Below are 27,938 nucleotides of genomic sequence, written 5' to 3'. Positions count from 1 at the left end.
CCCAAAAACAAAGACCCAACGCAACCATAAATTAATTAATTAATTTATAAATTTATAAAAAAAAGAAATGGAAGAGGGGACATCACTATAGATCACATGGAAATTAAAATGAAAATAAAGGAATACTGTGAACAATTCTATGCCCACAAATTTGATAGCCTGTATGAAATGGGCCTACTTCAAACAATTGGACCTCCTTCAAACAATTGTGTGTCAAAACCCACACAAGAAATAACAATAACAATCTGAATAGACCTATATCTATTAAGTAAAAGTAATCAATAATTAATAACCTTCCAAAACAGAAAGCCACAAGGCCCAGAAGGGCTCACTGGTGAGATCTACCAAACATTTAAGGAAGAAATTATACCAATCCTCTACAATCTCTCTGAGGAGAGCTTCTATCCTCTATCCAGCATTAACCTAATGACAAAACCAGACAAAGACATTATAAGAAAACTATAGGCCAATATCTCTTGTGAACATAAATGCAAAAATCCTCGACAAAATATTAGCAAACTGAATCCAAAAAATATAAAAAGAAGTATACACTATGGCCATGTGGGATTTATCCCGGGTATGCAGGGCTGGTTCAAGGTTTGAAAATCAGTATAAGCCATCACATTTGACAGACTAAAAATGAAACATCACATGCTCACATCAACAGCTGAAAAAAAGCATTTGACAAAATCTAGTATCCATTCATGATAAAAACTCTCAGTAAACTTGGAATAAAGGGGAACTTTTCCAACTTGATAAAGATCTACCAAAAAAACTACAACTAAAGTCATACTTAATGATGAGAAACTTGAGGCTTTCCCACTAACAGCAGGTACATGGTAAGGATATTCTCTCTCACCACTCCTTTTCAACTGCGTACTGAAAAGTTCTTGCTAACACAATACGGCAAGAAATGGAAATAAAATGTATACACGTTGGGAACATAAAAACTCTTTGTTCACAAATGACACGATCATCTATGTGGAAAATACTTAAGAATTGACAGGAAAACTTCTGGAACTAGTAAGCATTTATAGCAAGGCTGTAGGCAACAAAGTTAATATGCAAAAGTCAATTGCTTTCCTATAAACCAGCAACGAACAAGTGAAATTTGAAATTAAAAGCAGTATTGTTTACATTAGCACTACAACATGAAATACTTAGGTACGAACCTAACAAAATATATATAAAATCTATATGGGGAAAACTGCAAAATTCTGATGAAGAAAACCAAAGAAGAACTAAGTAAATGGAGGGACATTCCACGTTCATGGATAAGAAGACTCAGTATTGTCAAGGTGTCAGTACTTCCCAACTTGATCTATAGATTCAACAGTCCCAATCAAAATCCCAGTAAATTATTTCATGGATATCAACACACGAATTCTGAAGTTTATATGGAAAGCCAAAAGACACAGAACAGTCAACACGATCTTGAAGGAGAAGAACAAAGTTGGAGGACTGATGTTACCTGACTTCAAGACTTACTATAAAGCTACAGTAATCATGACAGTGTGGTGTTGAACGAATAAATAGGGAGATCAATGGAAGAGAACAGACAGCCCAGAAACAGAGTTCCGTAAATATAGTCAACTGATCTCTGACAAAAGAGCAAAGGCAATACAACGGAGCAAAGACAGTCTCTTCAACAAATGGCGTCACGACAACTGAACATCCACGCGCAAAAGAATGAACCTGACCACAGACCTTTCGCAAAACATACTCAAAATGGATCACAGGCCTACGTGTAAAGTAACTGATAGATAAGCTGGACCTATAAATGTAAAACTTCTGCTCTGCAGAAGATAGTGTCAAGAGAATTAAAAGTCACAGTCTGGGAGAAAATATTTGCAAAAAACACATCTGATAAAGGACTATTATCCAACATACACAAACAACTCTTAAAACTCAACAGTAAGGAAACAACCTGATGTAAAAAGAGCTGACGTGGTCACCTGGGCACACTCACCAGGTACCTCTGCCCACCTTGTTTTGCGCTGCTGCTATCTCAATCTGGCTCTCCCACCTACACAATCCAACCATGACGTCAAGGCTGCAAAAGATGGTTACAATCTGAGCTGCCCAGTCCAGTACTTCTCTATACAAGGCATTATTCTCCATTTATTTCCACAAAGCTTTCCCCCAAACCAGGTGCCCTAAAAGAAATACAACACAAAGACTCTCAAAATGAAAGAGAGGCCTGAGCTGCCCAACCCAGCGTCTCCCCACTAGCAAATCTCAGATGAACATTTCATCACACACTGCTACGAGGACCTCCAGGATCTTCCCTTATTCCAACCTAGAAAAAATTCCATTCTTCTCACCTTTCTTGAAATGCTTAAACATCCTAGTCTCTCTCCCCTAATGCCCTCAGCTTATTAGCTTCCCTTTTAATGTGTCATTCAAACCAACCATGGTACTCATCCATGGAAAGTCAACCAAAAATCACCAGTTCCTATTCCTGAAGACGACATCCTGCTAATCTCATCTTTAAGCATCAGTCTTGGAGTAGCCTCACCATATGTAGATGACTACCGGCGTTTCAAGTTACTAAATACTTCTCTTCTACTAGCAAGGGCAGCTTCTTTAAATGCTACATTTATATGCAACCTACAAGGAAAACTTACCCCACTTCAATTTCATCTTGCTAGATCTGCTCCACAAAGAGAATTTTGGATGCTGAACTGCCAACCAATTTATTTGCTTTTCTTCCTAGTTTTTTTTTTTTAATTTATTTATTATTTATTTTTTAAATTTTTTTGGCTGCCTTGGGTCTTCATTGCTGCGCGTAGGCTTTCTCTAGTTGCGGTGAGCGGGGGGCTACTCTTCCTTGTGGGACACGTGCTTCTCATTGCGGTGGCTTCTCTTGTTGCAGAGCACGGGCTCTAGGCGCACGGGCTCTAGGCACACGGGCTTAGTTGCTCCACAGCATGTGGGATCTTCCCAGACCAGGGCTTGAACCCGCGTCCCCTGCACTGGCAGGTGGATTCTTAACCACTGTGCCACCGGGAAGTCCTTTCCTAGCTGTTTATCACCCACAAATCTAGTAAGCATGTTTTCTTTTCCAAATTCATGATAAAAATCCCAGACGGACAAGGTTCAGGAGGGTCTGCACCACGCCACGCCATCACCACCACAGGTTCACGCCGTCACTGGGCACTGACCCTGCCTGTGCACTCTGCAGGTGAGAGCAGCGCTCTCCTCGGAGCTGGCCGCACTCCGCAGGCTGAAGCGGCTGGCACGACTTTTCCATGTCCCGGGACCAGGTGCCCGGGACAAGCCACAGTGTACAGCTGCACAACAGAGAAGGGGAATGAGAAGACCACCACCGTGCCGGGCAAGCAACGAACCCCCTTCTGAGAAACTGTCTGTTACAGTACAAGTACAACCTGGGAAACAGGTTTTCTTTCAAAAACTAATAGGTTTGCTTCCAATTCTACTTCAAAAAAGTACACAGGAGAGCCCAAAACGCTCCCAATGTTACTCCAGTAACCGTGAATGGAATGGCCCAGTGACCTATGGAAACAGCACCAGCGAGCCAAGTGATCTCTAGATGACTCCCCAGAGCTGAGATGGCCAGGTTAGGGCCTCCTGCAGCCTCTGGCCACAAATCTGATGGGTGTTCTGTCCTTTGGTGAGCCAGGCATTAAGGACTCAATTAACTTTCTGTGGCAGCAGCCAAGTACCACTGTGTTTTGTAACCAAAAAGGGAAATGTTTTCTAAAAAAAGACTCCATATACCCCTTTAGAAAATAAAGCCACCCAAAAAAGCCTGTTTATATTTGAATCTCCAACAGGCACTTTTCAACTGCCGTCACTCCTAAATATGGAGTCTTAAAAAATTAACATGTCCTACTCAGCCAGCTCTATAAGCAGCACAAACATGCATGTGTACCGTCGTGGGAGTGAGCGCTTCCAGCGCATCCGAGCTGCGTGCAGAGCAGCGCTGCGGCGGGGCACACTGCCACTCAGCACCACCCAGGCCCCTCCCAGCCCGCTGCTGTGGCGACATGTACAGGAGACGCACACGCGTCTAATAGCTCCATGGGCTTCGGGTACACACAGAGTGTTAAGCACTCAGTACGCAAATGCTTCCCTGAGTTATCTGAAAGTTTACACCTTACAAAAGACACACCATAGTACCATGCTGTTCCCGAGATATTTACTGAGCAAAGGAAAAATTCCTCTCACCATCCCAGAGATTCAAGGCCACACAGGCCGACCTGATGGGGCACTTAGTCTAGTGGCCCATCCTCAGAAAAGGAAAGGGCCCTCCTCCAAGAATGGTTCCGACGTGGAGAGCAGGAAACGCAGGCAAGAGCATCTCTCCCTTCATCAAACAGGGCACCTTCAGAATTCAGCGCCACTTTTCCAAGTACCACCAAACAACAAATTTGGGACTTAGTAAGTGTTTACTCACATTGCACAGAACAACTAGTAGCAGTCTCTAGAATCCAGGCAGCCTATCAAACTGTGCCCTTCTACTTTAACTATTACTATTAGTAACGAACCCATTTATGGAGTGTTCATATAATAATAACCCTACCAGAGCGGAGTCTGCGCTGTGAGAGACTGAGCAGGCAGGCAAATGCTGAGTCCTGCCTTTGGTGTCGAACTGCCCTCAGACTCACACAGGTGCACATACACCTAAACACAGCCCACTCTCCTCCCCGACCTCCTGGAGGAGATGCAGAGGGGAACGGGGGGAGAGGCTGTGTATGGTATAAAAACACGATTAGTAGACAGAACCTGTGTTACCAGATCAGGCCTTTGTTTTTTCTTTAAATCACGTCAGTTGTGCAGGCACAGCCCACCGAAGACAGACACTGCAGGGAATCTCCAAACATCTGTTAAAGTTGGTCACACTCGTCCAATGTAAACCAGGAGGCTGTGCTGACATTTGAGCTCTGGTCTTCTTGATGTTAGTAACACTACGACCTTTCCTCTCATTTTCAAACTGTTATGATGTCAATTAAATGTTGCAAGAATGGAGAACCGTGCATAAAGGAAGACAATACAGACTCCTAAGGGTCTGCTCGTTGTAAATGCGCTACAGATGAAACCCGAGAAGGGCAAAATTGAAAGACAAAGCGGATGGCTGGGAATCAATCACCCTGCCCTCCCACGAGAAAAACCTGCTTAAAAGCCCACAAAGGGACTACACATACCACATACTGATTTAACTCTGCCTCTGCCGGCCTTTACTGTTACATAACCTTTTCTTGGTCTCAGTCTCCCCAAACATAAAACTTCCCCCACGGGAGTGAAGAATGTTTCCTAAAAAATGAATGCACAGAATTCCCTGGTTAGGACTCGGTGCTCTCACTGCCAAGGGTGAGGGTTCAAAACCTGGCCAGGGAGCTAAGATCCCGCAAGCCGTGCAGCATGGCAAAAAGAATGCAGAGTGCCGGGCCAAGTCCTGGAGACTGAATAAGTTCGGTTCACAGTGACCTCTTCCTGCACTTTTCCCATGATTTGAGCTCACACCGTGTGGATTCCCCCAGACTCTGTGATCTTCCCCAGAAATAGCAAAATCAGCCTTCATTTTGGCTGAAGCGCCTTCCCTTTTCTTTTAGGTAAGAAAAAATTACAGAGGAGACAGCAGCCATTGTGTCTGCCTATTAATAACCAAGCCCAGTTCCGAGTGCCGGCAGCTCCAAGGCAAAACCCCACGTGCTGTAACCCAGCCCCCGGGATCGATAGACCAACTTCAGTAATTAGTCGGCCTGCTTCCGCCGCTACACCGGGCCTCGTCAATTAAGCATGCACAGCCCTGCCAAACAACGGTGGGGCGACGCTTTCATTGTGGATGAGGAGTAAATTACAAAAGCAATACCCACACCGTTTTTCATTGTTAAGGATCTAAGAAGCATTTTACATGAGTTCTCTTACTTCTGAAAAGGCAGCCGGCGTTTTCACATTAGTGAACAGTGCTCAAAATATGCATGAGATGCGCCAGTAGGCCAGGCCTCCAGCTGTGATCCAGGGCCGCCTGGATCAAGGTCACTAAGGGGGGTGGGGAGGGGTTACTGTCAGATGCAGACTCCTGAGCGGCTCTGAATCAGACTCGATGTTTAGGGGGACGAGGACAGGAACACGCATTTCCAGAGCTCCCTAGGTGCTGATCGGTGCACGGAAGACCAAGAATCACCCAGAGAGGTATCCTCTCCGCTCTGAGCCATCTCCCCAGGCTGACAAGTGTCCCAGCCACTCCACCACCGACTCCTGCTGTGAAACCGTGGAAGTTCTTTAAGACACCCCCTCCAAAGTGCAGACAGGGCAGCCACCCCGCGGACTAAGCATGTGCTACACTGTGAAGCGAGGGTGGTCCCTGAGAACAAGTAAGAACTGCCCCAGACAAAACACCTGTGCACTGCAGACAGCTGTGCCCACAGGGCCTGGGGAGAAAGTCAGACCCGGCGACAAGGCTCCAGGAACACATGCCCCCTGACTTTGAAACTCTACCTCTGGGCCGGTTTAAATGTTTCTGGAGAATAAAAAATAAACCTAACTGAGACTCCTAAGAGGAGAGAAGTGAAATGTTCCCGACTGGGAAAGCTAAGGATTAGACAGATGTCAATTCTCCCTAGGAGAAATCGACAAACTATGATCCAATCGAAATCCCCTTGGAACGTTTATAAAACAGAACTTGAACATTCTGAAGCTCTTATGAAAAACAATAAGTGGGGCTTCCCTGGTGGCACAGTGGTTAAGAACCCACCTGCAAATGCAGGGGACACAGGTTCCAGCCCTGGTCCAGGAAGATCCCACACGCCGTGGAGCAACTAAGCCCACGCACAACTACTGAGCCTGCGCTCTAGAGCCCGTGAGCCACAACTACGGAGCCCATGAGCCACAACGACTGAGGCTGCGCACCACAACTACTGAAGCCCGCGCACCTAGAGCCCGTGCTCCACAACAAGAGAAACCACTGCAATGAGAAGCCCATGCACCTCAACGAAGAGGAGCCCCCGCTCGCCACAACTAGAGAAAGCGCGCACGCAGCAACAAAGACCCAATGCGACCAAATATTAAAAAAATTTAAAAATTAAAAAAAAATGAGTGCATGACAAAGAAGTGTTTTAAGTAAATGAGAAAAACCTTCCTGCTATCCAAATAAACCACAGAGCTATAGCGATTAAAATGGAGCAATACTAGAATAGGTGGGAAGAGAAGATTAAGGAATCAGAAGAAAACCCGGAAACACCCAGACCCTTCTGGACTGCGTGTGTGCACGCATGTGCGCCTGCACCGCTGTCTGGCCCAGTCTGCAGGCACACGTGCATGCACACACACGCAGGCACGTGCTGCTCTGCATCTTAGGTTTCTGCACAAGCTTTTTTGTACAGCGTGAGAGGGAACATTTCTTTAGGGTATATTCCTAACAGTGCACATGGGGTCGAGGGGCAGGCGCAAGCAACAGGACGCTGGCACCACAGGTGCTGCCGGCGACACTTCAGCCAGCGGGAGGGACCCCTGCCTGCCCAGCCCTCGCCGCCTGGCAGTCCGGCCTTCCGTGGAGCCACTCGTGCTGCCTTCTCACGTCCGGCCGCTTGCTGCTCACTCTCTACACAAAGTCTCTATTCTGAACATGAGCTCGCTTCACGCTGTAAACCTGTCACCACTCCCACACTTTCCTGGTGGCATCATTCCTGATACAAAAACCTTAACATTTCCCATGGTCAGACAGTCACCCTCTTGTGGCTTCCAGTGTGTGACTCACTCAGGGAACCTTCCCTGAGACGTGCTTGCTCCCCACAAACGGTGGCTGCAGACACCGTAACAGCAAGGAACGGGCCACACAGGGCACACCTTCCTCGCTGGTCTCACAGAACACGCTGGGGCAGGGCGGGGGAAGGGCTGTGGCTGTGCGCAGTCCCAGGCACCGAGCCCAGCGCCCACGATGACAAAGGGGAATGGAGGTCGTCACCCCACAGTATCTCTTGCACACCGCTTCCAATTTCTTGCATCCCACCAGGGGCCTTAAAAACAGAGCCAGCCTCGAACACAATGCACCGGGGAACCATAGGCACGTGAAGCAGCAGTAAGTGAACTGGGCTGAGCAGCAGAAACAGAGAAATTGAGCTGGTCGTTTAAAATCTCCCGGCAAACAGGGTAAGAGGAGAAGCCAGGGACAGACCCTCCGTCCCCCAACTTTCAGCCCCGCAGGGACCACGGGCTCTGGTGAAATGCACCGCCGCACCCTGGCCACTGAAGAGAACAGCTCAGCACAGCTCTGCTCGGCTGCCCATCTCCCCACCGAGAACCAGAGATGACGGCCCAGAAGGTAGGCTCAAAAAAAAGATGCTGCAGACGAAAAAGACAAAAAAAAAAGCGCCTAACCCTTTCCCTGCCACACCACTCTATCCAGGCTGGAGCAGGGGCGCCGAGAGAGGCAGCTCGGTTCTGTCTCTGCACCTTCACATTAGCATTTCGCAGGTTCCCCAGTATACCTTTAGGAATTCTCCCACTTTAATTACAATCAGCAAAAGAGTAATGAAAGACCTGCTCATCAGGAACGACTTCTGACTTAGGACAGCGGCCTCGCGTGCCGAGCAGGAGCAACCAGGCCGACGACGCCGGGACGCAGCTCACGGCGCGCAGTGAGGCGGGGCTCGGGACAGCAGGCCCGGCGAGCTCTGCAAAGAGCACTGACTGCACGGCACTAGGGCCCCCCTGCTTCCCTGGAGCGAACACCTGCACTACCTGTCACAGAAGCGGAAAGGTCCGGAGGCCACGAGAAAGCACGCGCCACAGCACAGCCCGGCAGGGCACTGCGGGACAGCCCACAACATGCTGCCACCACCAACACCAGGCCCCACGGGTGCCGCAGGCCCCACGGGGCCGTTCACCGCCCCTCACCCACACGCTACAGGCAAAAGCTACCAAAGCTGACAAAAATGCAACGAAAACATCAAGAACCGATTCGCCAGAAGTGAACAAAGACATAACAACTGGATTTTAAAAAGAATAACTGAAGCAAAGCAAGAAAGACAAAAAAGGGCACATGCTCTGGGCCTGAACACTCTTTAAATTATGGGGAAAATGAAAATGACTAGGTCTCAACATACACACAATGAAATCAATTTTTAACATGAAAAGTTCTCAGTTGCCACGCCTTTCCCAAAGCAAGTAAGACAAGCAGATGCAGGCGGCGCTCGGGAGAGCGCACCAGGCTCACCCCGGGTCCCACCTTACTAGCACTGCTCTCCAGAGCTTCCCCGGCAGCTGAGCGGGCTTGGGAATCTCCGAGCACCTTCCAGTCACTCTCACGGTCAACTCTTTACACGTTAGTCCAACACTCCAGGCTGCAAGCCGATCTGAGCAGGCCACAGCCGGGTGTTCACGGGCTCCTAAAAGGTCCCTCAGGGGACCACGGAGCACACCCTCCAGAGACCTCCCTCGGATGCAAGTCCCGGGACCTGACAGCAGCCCTGCACACCCCCCCCGAATTCCACTCCGCTGAGGCGAGGAGCCTGAACTAATGCCCCAGAGCCACGCGTGCACCCCACGAGGGCAAAGCCACTGCCTCCACTTTCAGTCCGTCATGCTACTAGGCTTCTTCTTGTACATAATTTATACGCAGACACACCGTCCGTCTCTCTACAGAGTCAGGTGTGTGGCTCTGGCCATGGAGACTGCAGGGGTGAACGTGACAACCACACGTCAATGTCACCGCCAGAAGCAGGAATCGAGCACCAACGATGGCCGAGCCTGCTTTATTCAACAGTGACATAAAGGCTCCCTGTCCTTCCTCTTATACGCTCCACTATTCCTATGTCAAGCGGACCTAGCCGGATACTTCCTCTCAGTGACACGGCACTCCACGGGCAGCAAGATGAAACCCAGAGCTGCCTCTGGGGCGATAAACGGACAGGAGAACTGCAGGAAAACATGATCAGTGTTGACGCTGACGAGGGGAGGGAGGACCAGGAAAACGGGCCCAGATGCGGCGCTGGTCCCAGAGACCCTGGCAATGCCTTCCACGAAGCCAGATGTCAGGCAGCCGGCACCGGGCCGGGCCGCTCCGCGAAGGGGAAGCTCCTCCCCCACTTTGGTCACCAGCCAGACTGGTCTCCCAGGCGGGGCAACCGCGCTCCTCGGAGGCCTGGAATTATCCTACGAGAGCCGACCCCGTCACTGTGAACCCCAGACGCCGGCACGGGGCAGGGGCGGGCCCAGGGGTCACGCTCCTCACCTTACCTGACTTGCTCCCACGTCCTGGTGGCCAAATGCAGGACCCAGAGGTCCCTGTAGTGGTAGAAGTGCTCTCCGTCGGGAGAGGCAAACTCCCCGCCAAAGATCCACAGCTGTCCGCCGCCCTGGGGCACCACCACCGCCTGTTGAGAGAATGGCGACAGGTCAGGGCACAGCCATACAGCTCTCGGGGAAAACCGGAGCCCCTCCCCCAGAACACCCGGTGCCAAGCCCTGACCTCGTCTTCAAATGCCTGCCCCGTCAGGTCCTTCTCGCATCCTGCCCTGCTGTGGTTCTGCTGAAGGCCCAGGACTCACAGGCCACGTGGGAACCAGGCAGGACCGCCTGGGCTGACAGAGCCACACAAGCCATTGGTGGGTCAGCCCGCCCCGAGAGTCCCCAGCCCTGGGCCCAGACAGCGAAGGAGGCAACTGGGCCTGTCCTTCACACCAAGGGGGTGCGGGACGGGAACCCGTCGAGGGGCCGTCTGGCCAGGGGCTCACATGCAGTGCCAACGGCAGCAGGCACAGTGTGGCCGGGGCAGGGGAACTGGATCGGGGGCAGCTGGACACCAGGTGCTCCAAAGCAGCCCGTGTGAATGCCTCCTGCCCTCGCAAACCACCACGGGCAAGCACACAGTGGGCGGTCAGATGGTGGTTCCCAGAAGGCCCGCCCCGGGCACCCTCCGAGCACCCTGGGGCTTGCACTGCAGTGTGGTCCTTCGCTTAATTAAGCTTACCGCTGCAGAACTGCAGCTCCATCACCGATGCTGCTCCTGTCCTGGACTAACTGGAGGGTCCTGGTGACACACTTAGGGTGATGTGCCCCCCCCACCATTTTCACTCAGTCTTGTGCATCCTCTCAGGACTGACCTATCGAGACAAGCCAGCTTCCTAGGACTCTAGAACCCCAGTAATTACAAAGCAAGAAACTGACCACTTCAACTCTTTAAACCAGACATGAGGATTAGCTCAGGCCCAAACCTAACATGTTTTCTTGAGCTTAATGAAGTTTAGGTAGTACTTTCACGCTACGCAGTACAATGTAGTTTTGAAATATCCTATTATAGAAGCTACTGAACGTCCCAGGATAACACCACAGATAATGCATTAACTGGGAAGAACAGTACAGGGAGGATATATGTATATATACGTACACATGCACATATGTGCAGACACACGTACACACACGTATGTACGTGTACAGTCCAACTAAGATGAAATGCATAGAAATATGAATCACAGGTGCAGAGAAAAGATGCAGAAAATATAAATTAGGAGTTCTGGAAGAATGGACAATGGACTTACTCTGCTTTCATTATCTTCATTTTTTTTTTCCACAATGAATATTTATTACTTACATAATCAGTTTTCAGAGCCATTCTTAAAAAATGAAGTCAAACTCCAGGCAAGAAAAAAGACTGTGACCAGAGTGTGTCTCCCACGTCCCATCACGGGCAGAACTCTGGGGACGACACGAAGGTGGATTATGGGCAGTGATCTGAAGGCTCTGTATTAACCTCCTCCTCAAAGACCATAAACACCAAGAAAGAGCTAACATACTACTCAAGAGAAGATGCAAACTATAGGGCCAGGCATACAACTTCCACTTCTGCCCAGGCTCAGCCATCAGCACCATGCCAGCCCTCCCACTGTAAACAAGGAGGAAACTGGACAAAACCCATGAAGCACGACAGCCAGACAGCACGACGTGCAGGACCGTGACCCTGAGACACGGTAAACGGGCAAGGTCAGCCCTCCGACCCCACAGGCAGTTTCACACCCTCGTGGCCCTGCTGAGCTGAGGAAACAGAAGCCAGAGCTCCAGGATGCGGAGGCAGCTGGAATTTGCAGGGCCGAGCACCTGACGTCTGGCTGGGTTCCCCGGGAGCCCATAGACACTAAGCTGCACGTGTGCAGACTGAGACCACCCGAGGCCGGGCACACGGTGGGGACCATCACTGTGAGGCTGAAAACTTGAAAACGACCTGAGCTCACAGGGGGCTCGGAGACAGACAAGTTCCAACCAGAGGGATAGGTGCCACTGAATACCCAGGGCGTTCGCTAGAGACCCCAGCAAGGCCACGCCATAGAGCTACCATTCTTCAGAGAGCCTCCAAAGGCTCATGGTGATCTGCACGAGGCTGAGCCACCTACCAGAACGAAACTCATCACCTGTTGATGAATGAAAACAAACGCAGACAGTCAACCCTCCAGCGGCCCTTTGCTGAATGGCGTCATGCTCACGGCAGGAGGGGTCTCGGCGTCCCAAACACCACCCACTTTACTAGCGTGACACAGACTGAGGACGCTGTCTCCTTGTGGGCCAGGCTGAAGCTGCAGAAGGCATCACAACCACTGTTGACAGAGAAGGAGTATGAAGACCCCAGTGGAATGCTGTGAATACGAAGACATGTGAGAATCTGCAAAGACAAGAACTGCCCTAGTGCTCAGGGATGTACCTCAGCTTTGGGGCTTGCCCAGGCTTCCCTAAGATCTTCTTTTGCATCCACAAAGTCTATCATCTAACCACACAGTTCCAGCAGAAAGACGTGACCCACATCAACAAGGTTGGTCGATACAAAGAGACCCAGAAATGATACAGATGAGAGAATCAGCAGACAAACACTTGAAAAGTTATAAATATGTCCAAAGACTCAGAAGAAAACATGAACATAATAAACAAACATATAAACAACCAACATTCCCTGGATCTAACAGAGGCAAAGCACCGCCCAGAGACCAAAGTAGGACGGCACTGCTCCCCATACCAGGCAGGGCTGTCCTAGCCAGCATCTACTTTGCTACTTGTCCCACGAGGCTGTATGCTTCCCAGGTGTTTGGGTTTCTGTATTGTTGTCTTAACTGGAATAAAAATCATGTCTAGAAAACCTTAACTTCACAACTCTCTCTCCAAAGATCAAAAAAAAAAGGCACAACGGAGTCCAAACAACATACAGACTCTGAATGGATTCTGACATCAGCCACACAGGTCAGCTTTGTGAAAGCCAAGTCCTAAAGCGTGCCAGGCCATCAGGACCAAAGGAAACACAAACTATGGGGCATCACCAAGAACGGCAAACGTGTCTTTTTTGCCACTGCATCCCAGCCCTGCAAGAGTGCCTTGCCTGTTAAAGATGCTCAGACTTTCCCAAGGAACAAGTCTGCAACACCTTCTCGGATGGACGGCAACGAAGCTGTGACTGAGCTGGAGGAAAACACTCTCTGCAGCTCTCGTGGGCACTGTCAGTGCAATTCTGCTCGCCAGGAACAGGCACTTTGTAAACACTAACTCTTCTACATAAACGGCTTACTGCTCACGCTTGCACCAAGCCCGATGAGAACAGAGGTGACTTTTTTTTAACCATACGGAACCTTCTGTTCTACTGTATGAGAGAATGCATTTTGTTTCAACTGAGTTTAGTTAGTCATTGCTTGGGGAGAAACAAACCATCAGGCAAGTAACAAAATGTGAACTCCGTCTGTGCCCGCACCTCCCACTCCCCCACCCCTCAATCCTCAACAGTCCTGTCAGCCCATCCAGGCAGGAGCGTCTGGACACTCTCCCCAAGGGAGGGTGCCGGGAGGGGAGCGCCTGCCAAGGCCTGACAGGTGAGGCTGACAGGTCGTCGTCAGGCACACCCTCAACGGGCCTCGTGACCCTTTCCCTTCTCTCACTGGCTGTATTCATTTCAGAAAAGGCCACTGGACTCTCAAATTACATGCTAAAATAACTTAACCACTGGACCGCCAGGGAAGTCCCGGGTTAAGACTCCACGCTCCCAATGCAGGGAGCACGGGTTCAATCCCTGGTTGGGGAACTAAAATCCCACAAGCCACACAGCACAGCTAAATGAACGAATGAATGAATGAACAAAATAAAATAACCCCCCAAATATCTAGAGGGAAAAGACAGAACGAAGGGTCCACGTATAAGCTTTCTCTTTCTACTCATTTTACCCCTAACTGATTCAAGATAAAGAACGTGGCTTCTATCATCACATTCATAACCTAGTCCATCATGAGGAAAAAACTTTTTTAAATATTTATTTATCTATTTATTTGGCTGCACCGGGTCTCAGTTGCAGCACGTGGGATCTAGTTCCCTAACCAGGGATCAAACCCGGGCCCCCTGTGTTGGGAGCACGGAGTCTTAACCACTGGACCACCAGGGAAGTCCCATGAGGAAATTTTTAAGTCTCAGAACTTAACATAGTGGAATCTGAACTGTAATGACCTTTAGGCAAAAGACTTTATAAGCAATTATCTGTTTTCCACAGCCCCGATTTGTTGTGAAATTCACAGAGTAAACAGCAAGCCAACCTTATCTACAGGGATAACATTAAATAAGCCTCAGACCCATAAAGTACTCACAAGATGTACATCCAAACCGGAGCCTGCCCAAGTAACTTACTTAAAACTCTCAGAGACTTTTCTCAGAAATCTCAATGACACTAATTCTTCAGGGACAGAGTTAATAACTGATTAAAACGGATAAGAAAACGAACATCAAAGCAGCACCTCAGCCTGCGTTCCTGGGGCCCAGGAACTGGAGAGGCGTTGAGCGGGGAGCGCTCCCCACCGGATGGGCCGGGATGGGACAGGACAGGACTAAGTGCTTGGCCTGGAGGCCTGGGGTGGATGCATTCTCAGAACTGGAGAGGGCTCCGGCGAATGCACTAGACCTTATCGAGATCCATTTGTTAGCCTTACTAAGGTGTAGTTTTCATATCAGAAAGCAGTGCATGCCTCTCTTCCAGAAGATGAACCAGTCCAAATGCCTGCAAGCCCGGCTATGCACGAGACGTCCATGCAGTTCAGGCAGTCAGCTCCCCTTCACAGACCCCATTTCAATCGGGAGGCTATTCTGAGCACAGGATTAGAAAAAAGAGAACCACACACTGTGGAGGGATGTTTCAGTCGTGCCGCAGTAGGCTGACACTGGCGAGGTATCACTCTTTCAGATTATCTTTTGAGCCCCAACACTGTCCCGGGTACAGTAATGAACAAGAAAGACCAATGCCTGTCCTCGTGGAGCGTACGACTGTGGAACCATGAAACCAGGACTCCTTCCCTGGTAAGTCATCGGCTCTGACGGAGCTCGCTGGGGTGAGCGGAAACGAGCTGAAAGCATGCCGACCTGGCGCTGCTCCCTCAGCGTCCCTGGGCACGACTCACTTCACTCTGCAGTAGCTACTTTCTGTAACCACTGACACCTTCCGTTCTGTCTTCTTGTTTTCATCTCTCTGGTCACCAGATCTTGGGCCTGTGGGAGCCTCTCTCACTCAAATACAGGAGCCTTTTCCTGACTGCTCCACGCCAGGCACCACGTCGGTATTTTTACCTAGCTTCACACCACCTGCAGGAGCAGGAGTTCATCTCCAGCCTCACAGGTGAAGGCTGAGGGTGAAGCAGCTCAGAAACAAGGCCAAGTTGGAGGCGGCAGTGTGAGGACCAGGGGCAAGGTCCAGCGTCTCCATACCAGGCTGCCCGCCATTACCAGCTCTAAAGGTCTGTCGTGGAATCCTGAGCCAGAGCCCCAGCGAGAGAGGAGGGGAGGCTGATGGCCATGCGGACACGTACCTGGTGAGCACAACGCCTCGGAGGTGGGTTGGGGATTTCGACTTTAGTCCAGGCGTCCTTCCTAATGTTGTAGACGTAGAGTTCATTATATACAAAAGTCTGCAGAAAGGAAGGGGTACTTTAGCATCACGAATGGTGCTTCCACGCAAGCGACAGCAAGTGGAAGGTAGGATCTCAATCACTAGCTCTCCCCAGGAAACGTGTTTTCTAAGGCTGGTCCCTGGACCCTTCAGGGTGATGACACAATGACAAAGACCATCTCTGGACCGCCACACAGGGAAGGCGAACTCAGGATTTTGGAACTGTTTCATCTATAGCTCTGAAACCCAGGGCTTTCTGGTCTGCTCAAGAATAAAAATTACAGGTTTTACAATTTATCAATTGCTCTGCAATTTATCAGCACTTTCCCTATTCAGACACCTCTGGAAACCCATCATGAGGAAGAACAGCAGGGTACTGGCCCACCTCACGCAGGCAGTTAAGAGGCGTGACCCTAAAGGTCCCTAAAGAACCCTGGTGGCTTGTCAAGGACCATGGCCCAGGCCAGTCCTGACATGCAGACACACAAGAGGGGAGTTCAAGGACCATGAATATCTGATATCAGCCTAAAATGAAGTTTCCTCTAAATGCGACCCATGAAAACTTGGAGGGAAAGAAGAAAATATATACGTAACTTTTTGGCCATTGAAATATTCACCTCCGAAAAGGATTAATTCTTCTTTCTCAGGATGAGCAGAGAGTGAGGCATTTAACCTGCAAGAGACACAAGCAGCAGCTCAACACAAAATCAAGCCACGTGACGCCCAAACTGAGAGCTGTTCTCCTTTCCAGCAGAGGGCTTCCCCACCAGGGACATGCCTGTCCTAACCTTCTGTGAAAGAGAAGCCTGGCACTGAGGACAGAAGCTGAGGCACCGCCCTTAAAAGCAGTCTCACCGTCAAGACACTAACACCCCGGCTCAGTCTCCTACGAGGGCAGGGGCTACTCACACAGCGTTTGGCTGAAAATCAGCAGCAGCGGGAAGTCCAGGGGCTCCTATTCATGTGCCAATTTTCCAGAACTGTCCTGTTTTAAAGGTCTATCCTCTTAAATCACAATCTAAACTGTTCTAAGAGGTCCAGTATTGAAGCATTTCAATATACAACCCAGATCCCTTCCATCTAGAAAATGCAAATACTTTTCTACTTACTTCACACACGAGGACAAGGGAATAGCCATAAGGGAATTATAAGTAGGTCCTGACCATTGCAGCAGGAAGTAATGAAGAGTCGGGTGACTGAGAGGGAAAATACCCTTCTTGCAGAAACCCTTAGAGCGGCATTCCCCAAGGTGCCCTCCACCACGTTAATCCCACAGGACGCTTCTCAAAGGGCAAAGGGTTTTAAGGTCAGGGAAGTCTGGGAAATCTGAAAACTGTTTTTCTCCTGGGGATTTAATGTAGACAGAGACGTTCTATAGGCTGAGAAACTCTGCAGTCAAACTCTCAAGTCAAGATAGTGCACCCCTGGGCTCTGGTACAACCAAGCACCTCATCCTCACGTCCCCATTAAACTACCTCTGAGCCAAGACGTGGGGACGTACACACTTAAATTTGATAACTTTCATGGGTTTTTCCCCGTAATGCGATAGAGAGGTGGAGGTGAGAAGGTACTAAGGTTACCACCGAAACGTCTGCATCCCAGGAGATCTCAGCTCCAACTGCTCCCTTCTGCCAGGAAGCTTCCCAGCTGACCCATGGAACTGCCGATGTCTCACATCATACTGTGACATTACACCTGGCCTTTTTGGGCAGCATACTTTAGGAAAAATGTCATCCAAAAAAAGTCAACCCACATTCTAAGTGAATTCCCTCAGGGGTGCTGCACCGATAAAGCCTCAAAGGTCTCAAGGACTCATCTACTTCAACAATTCAGATGAAAACGTCCGCCTACCGTGTGTGAGTCTTATGCTTGGCCTCAACGATAACATGATAAATACAAGGAAAAGAATAGCAGATTCCTAACGGAATTTAAGAGCCAAAGAATAAGAAGGATCTGCAACTTTGGGAGCAGTTGCAAAGTCACTTGTGTCTGCTCAGGGGTAAGCACACTGCTCCCAGCCCTGAAAAGGTAATGATCGCATGCCGGGGGCGAAGTCGTGGGATTCGGGGCCATGCCCTGCACCCACCGAAGCAGAGGGGGCACTCTTACCACCTGCCTTCCTGACGTGCTAGACCAAGGCCTCCACTCAGGCCTGAGGGAAACAAAGCAAATCATTTCTCAACTGATCAAGACAGCCCCGGATGCTCGTGCAGTTAAGGCATTCCCCCTTCTCCAAAGGACACGGCATCTCCTTATCAGGGTCACTCAGCCTCCCTGGGCTCCTAGCTTGATGCACTCTGTGTCCAGCCTCTGCTCTGCCAGGAGCAAGTGTAAGAACTATGGAGCCTGAATACCTGGATCAAATTAGAGAACTGGCATTCCGGAGCCAAGGGGACGAGAAGAAAGGAGCAAGAAGCCAGTGAAAACCACAGCCTGGGGCTTCCCTGGTAGTGCAGTTGTTAAGAATCCACCTGCCAATGCAGGGGACACAGGTTCGAGACCTGGTCCGGGAAGATCCCACACGCTACAGAGCAACTAAACCCGTGCGCCACAACTACTCAGCCTGCACTCTAGAGTCCGCGAGCCACAACTACTGAGCCCGCGAGGTGCAACTACTGGAGCCCACGCGCCTAGAGCCTGTGTTCGGCAACAAGAGAAGCCACCTTAATGAGAGGACTGCACACCGCAATGAAGAGTAGCCTCCACTCTCTGCAACTAGAGAAAGCCCGCGCATAGCAACGAAGACCCAATGCAGCCTAAAATTAATTAATTATTTTTTTAAAAAACAAAAGAAACCCCACAGCCTGCTCCTTCCACAGGGTCTCAAATCCTACAAAACATGCTGGAGCTCCTCACATAAACTACAAACCCACCTAAAATGGCTAACAGACAGTTTACGCTTAATGGTCACACTTTTCACACGAGAATTTGAAAGCATCGTGAACGAACACAGCAAAAAACTATCATGATTTTAAGTTTCGCACCGTGATGGGCCTTTAGAAACCTAAGAAGCAAGGAGAAGCTCACGGACTGCCCACAGACTGTCACCGGGTGGCGAGCAACCCAGCCCACACAACCTCCCTGACTGGCAGAGCAGCTGAGCCAGGAGACCTCCTCACCGGGTTTCTCCACGACAATGAAGCTGAGCTGCCTCGCTCCCATTCTTCCTAAGCGGAAGTGAAAAAAAGGTTTTGTGGGAGCTGACCTGGCGGGTTTTCATGATGAAACTGTCGCAAGTGCCCGGTTACTTATGAAAACACAGTGCCTACTTCAAGCACTTTTCCAACCTATACCAGAAGACTTCAGGTCAGAAGCTACACTGGAGAGTCCGTGCTGCTTACCTTGGAGAAGGTGGGGAGCAGGGTGTCTCCACGATCCGAGTCTTTCTGGCATCGAGAGCCTGGAAGTGGGCTATGAGGGCTTCGAGGTCCTCCTGTAGACAGACAAGCCACCACACGTGAGACGTTTGCTTAAACCCCATCACGTGGCCAGATGCCTGGGCCAGCTTTCCCCAGCCCTTTGACCTGACCGGGGTCCAGTCATATCCGTGAATTACAACTTGTTTCTCCCATTTCAAACACACAGAACCTGACACATGCGCAAAAGCTCAGGGCCTGACCTGCCCGCGCACGGCATGTGCATCATCTCCTTCCAAACTCTCACCCCGCCCCCCAAGGCCTTCCTCTCAGACAAGCCCACCCAACTTCACGCCAACACCTTCAGCCAGCCCTGGAAACCCAGGCCTGGGCTACCGCACCAGCCTGCTTTGCTGTCTGCAGAGCGGGGTCTGATGTTTCCTTGTTCACTTATTTATTTTGTTGCCACCTCCCTCCCACCAACATAACAAAACATAAGCTCCAAAGGAACCAGACGTGTCGGTCTGCTTAGAACGGCGCCTGCGCGGTGGGCGCCCGACCTCTATCAGCTGCAGCCAATCCGTGTACGAAGGCCTCCACCTTCGCAGAAGGACCGCAGAAACCAATTTAGATGTTAAGGCGCCAATTTCCGTGCACAGCTGGGTAGCATTGGCACTCAGTCTTCCCGCCCTCAGTCCCTGCATTTACAGTAGTGCCGCCCACCCCGCAGTGATGCGTGATGTCTGTCACGGGAAAGTCTCCCATCCTTCTCTTCAATGCTCGGCCCAGCACTTTGCTCATGCTGACACCTGGCATCTGTCCCCCCCATCCTTCCTCCCATCCCACCCCACCCCACCTCACACTACCCCGGCTCTCCTTCCCAGGCTCCACATTCTGCAGGGCCTGAAAGCAGGTCTTCCAGACCCTTCTCCCTCCCTCGCCTGCCTCACGTCCCACCCCACCTCCTCACTCTCCCAGCCGCACTGGCTTCCTCTCAGCTCCTTTCCTCAGAGCATCACACCCCCGGGCCTGAACAGCCACCTGCAACCCCGCCCCCACCGTGTGTACCCCCTTCACCTTCCCGAAGGCAGCCACTCTCTGGAACGGAGGGCTCGTTACTCTCACACCATCTCTCTATACTTTTACTACACGTTATGTATCCCTAAACTACGTACGTTGTTGTTTTAGGTTTTTCAATTCCATGTAAATGTTATCGTACTGAACATTCCCCTGCAACTTGCTTTTCTGCTTAACACTGCTGAAAGAAAGCTCTGATGCCCTGAACCCGTTCGTCATCATGGTGGCGGAGCTACATGGCTTCTGCACCATCCAGCTGCTGCTGAACACCTGGGTCAACTCCAAAATGTTCTTTTTTACAAGAAATACTACCTCGGCCGTTCTAGTACCTGTCTTTGTGTAGCTGGGGGTAATTTTTCCAAAGTAAACTTTTAGGTGGGTAACTGCTAGGTTGTAGCTTCCACTTTTCTAGGTATTGACAAATTAGAACCCAACTGGCTCTACCAATTTTCACCTTCGCAGGAGTCCACAAAAACACCCATCATCCTGCTACTCCTACGTGTAATTAGGTACTCAAGATAAGTTCTGAACCGCTGCACCCTTACAGGAAGACGTGCGTGGAGAAGTGACTGCTGGGGCCTCAGTAAGCTCAGAGCTTCCAGTCCACTGTCACTCACCCGAGAAATTGTCTTCCTTAAAGGGAGAAGGGAAGACGGGAACAAGGTGGGAGGAAGGCGTGGCTGCGACGAGCAGCGGCAGGCCTGGAGGGAGAGCTGCTGTATCAGTCCTGGGGCGAGTGGCACTGACACCCACCTGGCTAGGCCGGCAGGAAGCATCAAACCCCGTCACGCGAGGGCAGGCACGAGCACGGTGTCTCTGGTTGGGAGCAGGCCTCGTCGACCCCTTAGTTAGCAGCACAGGCTCTGCTGTCGTGTAACTGAGCAGGGCCCTATGAAGCCTTCCGCGAACAAGAAACCGCACCCCTCCCCCCGCCCCCCCTCCGCCAACATGTCCTCTGCCTGCCTCTTGTCTGTAGAAAAACTTTAGCCTCCTAGGCCTTCCCGAGTTCCAAAGAATAAATTTAATCAGAGAAGGGAGAAAATGCAGAAAGAAGAAAAAGAGTCAAGGAGGACAAAATAATAATAGTTTGATCTCAAAGTCAAGGACCTTTAGTCCCTCCTCAACAGCTGCATTTGATACTCTGCGCCATGTCCTGTGAGCTGTTTCGCAGATATGGAAACCCGCACCAGGTGGAAGAAGTTAACTGCGTGCTGCCACCGGAATGCAGACCCCAGACGGGCTGGAAACAGGTTAATGATGTTGACGCCCGATGACCTCACCACCAACCAACAAGAAGAATGTCCACAAGCTGATCACACAGCCCACAGCACCCCCTCCCTGACCCTGTCTTTAAAAATCTTCCCTAAAAGCCTTCAGGAAGGTCGGGTCTTTTAAGCACCAGCTGCCTGGACTCCTTACTGGGCACCTGCAATAAACCCCACAGTTTCCCTCACCACAACCCAGGGTCTGTAGGTTGGCTTTGCTGCGTGCAGGCAAGGGGACCCAACTTTGGTTCGGTGGCTGTCGGGTGACTCGCTTCAACCCCCACCTCCTCCACATCTCGCCAGTTAATCCAGCAGCCGCTCCCCATGCCCGCACGTTGAACAAATCTCACCAGATTAAAACAAGGTCCAGAAGCCAGGTAAGCTTCCCTCCTACCACTCTAAGGCAGCACTTCTCAAGCGGCTGAGCATCACAATCGCGGGGCCGAGGGGCTGGGACAGGGCAGGTCTGGTAGCACAGGCAGCCTAGTCTGGGAAAGCCTCTGCAAGGTGACAGCAAGCTGAAAGATGAAAAGGAACCAGTGTAGAAGAATGTATTTGGGGTTGAGGTGCAGAAAGAAGGTGGCATATCTGAGACACAGCACAGAGTTGTGTGGCTGGAGGGAAGTGAGCCCAGGTGATGTAGGTCTCCCCAGCAGAGTGAAGAGATGGAGCTTCAATAGGACAGTTTAGAAGGGGAGGAATCTGCGCGACAGCCACTTGCAGGTGTCAACCAGCTATCTGAGACATGAGTTCTGCACTGGGCAGAACTCCAAGTTGTCCCCCAAGACCACTCGCTTAGTCCCCCTGCCAAAAAATGATAGGAGACAGGGAGAGAAAAAGCTCAACCCCATTATTTGACAGATGAGGAAATGGAGACACGAATGCCTTAGGAAGAAAAGGGACAAGGGTATGTGGTTAAGAGCTCTGGATCAGGGACACCCGGTCAAATTCCAGCTCCAAGCCACCTCACAGCTGTGTGACCCTGAGCTGCGTGTAACCTGTTAGCTTCTGACTTCCTGTCAGATGGGGACGCCAAAGTTACCTAACTCAATTGGTTGTAAGAATTAAAGCCCAGAGAGCACAATGCCTGGCACGCAGCAAACACTCATTAACCACTATAAACCGCCCCGGGTTAGGGAGCCCGTGAACAACAGTCAATTAAGAGCAGAGAGCTCTCCTCTAAGCTCAGCACATGTGTACACACTTCTAAAGATAGAGAGAAAGAGGGGGAGAGAGTAAGAGGGGGAGGGAGGGAGAAGGAGAGACAGAGACGGAGAGAGACACAGAGAACTGTTTTGGAACGCCCCACAGTTCCACTTACTTATTCCACTGACGCTCACTGCTCAGGGCTGCCGCGAGGATCACGTACCCTCTTTTAAAGCCGAGGGCTGAGGCTTGCAGAGGCGCGCCCGCTCAGCCCGGCCCCTCCCAGCGCCCAGCACAGGGGGCCCGGCTACGCACGAGACCCGGGACGAAGGAGGCCAGCCCGCCTTCCGGCTCCGCTCACCTCCTCCTTCCGCGAGCGCTTGGACACCTTCTTCTCCACCTTGGCGGCCGTCTTCTCCGCCCCGCGGCCCTTCTTCTCTTTCTTGCTCTTTTTGCCCATCGCGCCCGGTCAGAGGAGATGCCGGGACGCCTGCAAGTCTCGAGCGGCGCGCAGCGCGCAAAATATACGTGCTAGGCGGCGCGCGGAAAGCGCGTCACTTCCGGTCCTTCCCCCCACAGCGCGCTTCCGAGAGCGTGGGCGGGGTGGGCGGGGCGGGCGGGGCGGGCGGGCCTTGGCCCGGGGATGGATGTTTTACTGGTTGTCTGTGCTCCGCCTTTGGAAACGGGTTTGAGGGCCTCGGGCTCTGGGTGGCGTCCTCCTGGAAGCAGTCGGGCCCCGTCCCCGAGCCGTCCGCCCTCAGCTCGGAGACCTCCTCCCGGGGACTCGACACCTCCTGTTTCCGCCGCCACCGGGCCCGGGCCTGAAGGCTGGCTTCAGTTTCTGACGTGTTTACGCATATTGCTTAGTGCGTGCACATCGCACAGTGACCCAGTTGGGTGACTTGGTAAATGAGCCGCGTTTTGTCAGCGCGAACCCTTGTACGAGTCAAATGATTGCTGTGCCTTCGTTCCCCATAGAGACGCTTATGCACTTAAAGGATTCGCAGACCCTGAGCACCAGATATTGTTAGGGGCTGAGGGTACTGTGCTCAGCAAGAAAAACAGCCCTGCCAGTCCGCTTTCTAGGTGACTCCTTAAGTGTCCTGTGTGAGGCGACTTGTTTCTCCATGATCGAGCAGGGCTGATGACACCCCCTCCAAGAGCAGTCAGTGTTCCAAGTCTGGGAAGCCAAACCGCCCCCTAGCATTTGACTCAAACGACTTAGTAAATGGGAAAAACCACAGGTAGAACGTGGAATGCTATGGTTTGGACAGAGCAGAGTGAAAACGCTTCTCATTGCTTAGAAGATGTCATCTTTGGACTTGTGATCAAGGAAACAGGACAAATTAAGGACAAGCACAAGCAAACATTTGGCAAAGGAAAAGCATAAATCAGGAAATAATCTCCTTTCCTACTTTGTGGGTGAACCGCCCCAAGGCTCAGCCTTAAAGAAATTGAGACAGGCTGAGACCTGGGACCTTTTGGTGCAGTGCTTGCACCTGGACAAATCTCGTCCAAACAAAATACAAAGAAACTAAGGGATTTAAAATAACTGCATGAAAAACAACAACAACAAAAAACTGCATGCATGTGGCAGTTGGGGCAAACTATGAACAAGATACAAAAAGACCAAAGACCCAACTGCCACTTCTGAGGAGTCAGGAAGCAAAGCACAGGTACTGCAAATGATCCCTCTACTCAGCACCGCCAAGTTGGGGGGGGCAGACCACCCAAGCCACTGTTGGGGACCAACCCGTGGACCCGCCTCTGCCCTCACCCCATGTAAGGTACAAGCTCGCCCCCCCACCCCCATCCCCCATCAGGGGGCAAGCAAAGGATCCTGCTACTTGGTTTCGCTCCCTCGTGCTGCAGCACAAGTCCCAATAAAGCCTTGCCTGAATTTCTTCTCTGGCCTCTTATCAATTTCTATTGATTAAGGAGTCCAAGAATCCTAATCGGTAACAAAATCAACTTAGATCCAATCAACTTACTAATCTCTGAGCAGGGAGGAATGCTTTTTCAGCCAACTCCAAGCCTTGTCCATTAACCTAGTCTTTCAGAAGAAAAATAGGGCTTCCCTGGTGGCGCAGTAGATAAGAATCCTCCTGCCGACGAAGTGGACATGGGTTTGAGCCCTGGTCCGGGAAGATCCCACATGCAGCGGAGAAACTAAGCCCGTGCGCCACAACTACTGAGCCTGCGCTTTAGAGCCCTTGAGCCACAACTACTGAAGCCCGTGCGCCTAGAGCCCGTGCTCTGCAACAAGAGAAGCCACCACAAGGAGAAGCCCACACACCACAGCAAAGAGTAGCCCCGCCCGCCACAAGTAGAGAAAGCCCGCGCACAGCAACGAAGACCCAACGCAGCTAAAAATAAATTTAAAAATTAAATCTTTAGGGTTTCCCTGGTGGCGCAGTGGTTGACAGTCCGCCTGCCAATGCAGGGGACGTGGGTTCGTGTCCCGGTCCGGGAGGATCCCACGTGCCGCGGAGCGGCTGGGCCTGTGAGCCATGGCCGCTGAGCCTGCGCGTGCAGAGCCTGTGAGAGGCCACAACAGTGAGAGGCCCGCATACAGGGGGAAAAAAAAATTAAATCTTTAAAAAAAAAGAAGAAAAATAAAATTTGGGGAACTACGGGGGGTGGGGAGGATGGGGAGGTGGAATAGGATTCAGGCTGCCGCCGTCCCCAGCACCGATTGTAGGAGAATGTGAGAACACGTGAGATGATAGAGAAAAGAACCAGCTAGAAGCCAATTGGAAGGGAGCTGCAGAATTTCACAGTACCCTGGCCCCTGAACCTGCAGACATAATCGCCTTCAACAATGAGCTACAAATGGCGAAAGCCTCACCAGTGCTCCTCAGAAACCGTTACTTTCCCTCTAGTGCAATATGACTAAGAGCATGCCTAATCCTTTTATACTTTTCTGAGAATACTGGGTAACCTGGAGGCAACACACTTGAAGTAAGATGGCCCTTCAGTCACAGCGCATCTGTCTGCAACACATTACACTGATCGCCTCTTAAGAGCTACGGAAGGGGGAGCCTATGCCCTGCTGAAGATTTGGAAGGATCTGATAGATGGAGGATTTTGTACTTTTATTATCTGAAAGAATCTTGAAGCTCAGTTGGAAGGCTCTTGGAATTAATAGTGTCATGGTGATTTACATGAGGTTGAAACTCTCATTACCAAGAAAGAACACTTAAAATGAGATCAGGATCCTAAAATAGTAGAAAGATGAAGTACACGGTCCTATTTTAGTGAAATTCGCGTTTTTGAAACTTTAATGAATAATCTTAAATCTAATATATCATTAACATTTAGAGTGTACCTTTTGTGTGGTCAGGCGCCCTCTGCTGTCTTCAAGTTGAAATCTAGAAGAGAAAAAAATATTAACAATGCACCTAACATCTAATTACCCTCACCACAAATAATCAGTGTAATTGGAGAGATCTCCCAAGTATGCTATAGATGCAGTGGGTCTTTGTACTTTCCCACCTGGAAAGTGATCATATTAAACCCGCCCGCCTACTACACAGAACTCTTGAGAGAATCAAGTGAAATTTAAAAAGTTTAGAAAAGTAAAAAGCAAAATACAAATTTAAGAGATTCTCTGTGCTGCAAAGTGGGGTCGCGGTTTTGAACTGGCTGACGATCATTTCATTTAACAACATGAATTGGTTACCACAACGCGGGGATGTTGTACCGGGACACATGAGACAGAAAACAGAAGACCCAGCCACCAGCTTCAAGGAGGTTTTCTTCTAACGAGATCAACATGATGACATTCCTCAAATGCTCTGTGAAATGAAGCAGGGAATAAGTACAGAAGGAGAGGATGTGGGGAGAAAGGGAAGAGGGAAGGCAAGGGAGGGAGTGACATCAAAACCTTTGTTTCATGTATTTTGTCCAGTTTAATAGACATCTGAGGGGAAAGGGGGAAACCCAGTCTCTCTGCTCCATCGTGGCTGAAAGCAAAACTTTCTCCTCTTTGGGGTCAAAGTGTGCTGTTTAATTTCCAAACACTTGGAGATCTTTCTGTTATTTATTTCTAATCCAATTCATTGATTTGAGGGATCTCAGAATTCAGTGCTCTCCATGTCCCTTTAATTCTGCTTCAGCTGCATCCTACAAATTTTAATATGTTATTTTGATTTTCATTCAGTTCAAGACACTTCCTGATTCCCTTTTTGATTTCTTCTTTGACCCTTGGGCTACTTAGAAGTGTGTTATTTCGTTTCCAGATATTTGGAGATTTTCTAAAGATCTTTCTGGAGAGTAATATTTTTTCTCCACCTGCTTTTGCGGTTTTTTCCTTCATCTTAGTTTCACTAAGATACGTTTAGATATTTATTTCTTTGTATTCACTTTGCTTGGGTCCTCGTGAGGCTGTGTGTGGTGGCCTTACAGGTCTGGGATTTCTCTGTCATCCTCTCTTCAGAGGACGCTGTTGCCCCCTCGTCTCTCTCTTCTGGGTCTCTTAACCTCTCTTCTCCATTTTCGCTCTGTTTGTCCCTCTATGCTGCATTCTAGATAATTCCTCCTGGTTTATCTGCTGGTTCATGGATTCTTTGCTCAGCCCCATCACATCTGTCTCACTTGTCCATACAATTTTTTATTACGATGAGTAATTTTCAGAGGTTCAATTTTTCTCAAATCTGCTGGATCCCTTTTATAGCTTTCAGTTCCCTGAAGATGTTTTCAAGCTGGTCTTGTCCTTAAATAATGTATGTTCATCACTCTATGCTGCAGTGACGCTGCTCGTATCCTTGAAGAACTGCTTGTGAATAACCTTTGAAAGATTTCAGCGAAAGCATCTTTTTCCCAAGGGTAATTGCTTTTGCTTCTGCCAGACAGCCTCGGACACTGCCAGCTCATGACATCCTGAGTCCAGTTTAGTATCTTAAGTTTCTTTTGGACAACCCAGGTGATGTAAATTGAGGCTGAGAATCCAAGGAAAGCCTGGATGTGGTTACAGTATCTCAGGGCCCTTGCCTTCCCACATACCCCGCTCGGCACTGGGGTGACTTTCTCTGTTCCCGACGTTCTGGGCAGCAGGCTTACTTCTGCTGCACCCTCTTCCTCAGGCACAGCTCTGGCACCTCAGCTTCATCTGCAGGGAATGGCCCTGTAGCCCCCACCTGGGACAGCCGTGGATTTGCTGAGCTTTCTCCTTGCCCTTCGAGGCTGTCAAACCCAAGTCAAACACGGCAACACTTGCCCATGCCGGAAGCAGAA

General features: G+C 50.2%; 1 protein-coding gene across 4 annotated transcripts in view; it reads right to left on the bottom strand.

The window, feature by feature from the left end:
- KLHDC4 (kelch domain containing 4) overlaps positions 1-23,974 on the bottom strand; it is a 55,887-nt gene extending 31,913 nt beyond the window's left edge. Inside the window, exons 1-6 of one of the 4 annotated variants that reach the window (XM_079906990.1) lie at positions 23,065-23,974; positions 19,201-19,292; positions 18,979-19,026; positions 16,454-16,532; positions 15,780-15,878; positions 10,204-10,340 (exon numbers count right to left, since the gene is read on the bottom strand). In XM_079906990.1, coding sequence (XP_079763116.1) covers positions 10,204-10,340; positions 15,780-15,878; positions 16,454-16,532; positions 18,979-19,026; positions 19,201-19,292; positions 23,065-23,163 — 554 coding nt within the window. In that variant the 5' untranslated portion in view covers positions 23,164-23,974. Of the gene's footprint in view, positions 1-10,203; positions 10,341-15,779; positions 15,881-16,453; positions 16,533-18,978; positions 19,027-19,200; positions 19,293-21,907; positions 22,076-22,878; positions 22,968-23,064 lie in introns of those variants that run through there. The other 3 variants (XM_079906988.1, XM_079906989.1, XM_079906987.1) reach the window with 3 other exon arrangements.
- Positions 23,975-27,938: the final 3,964 nt, after the last annotated feature.

The sequence above is a fragment of the Stenella coeruleoalba genome, assembly GCF_951394435.1.
Source record: "Stenella coeruleoalba genome assembly, chromosome: 20".
In the NCBI taxonomy this organism is placed as follows: domain Eukaryota; kingdom Metazoa; phylum Chordata; class Mammalia; order Artiodactyla; family Delphinidae; genus Stenella; species Stenella coeruleoalba.
The sequence above is the reverse complement of the archived record's forward strand: the minus strand, read 5'-3'. Positions and strand labels throughout refer to the sequence as shown.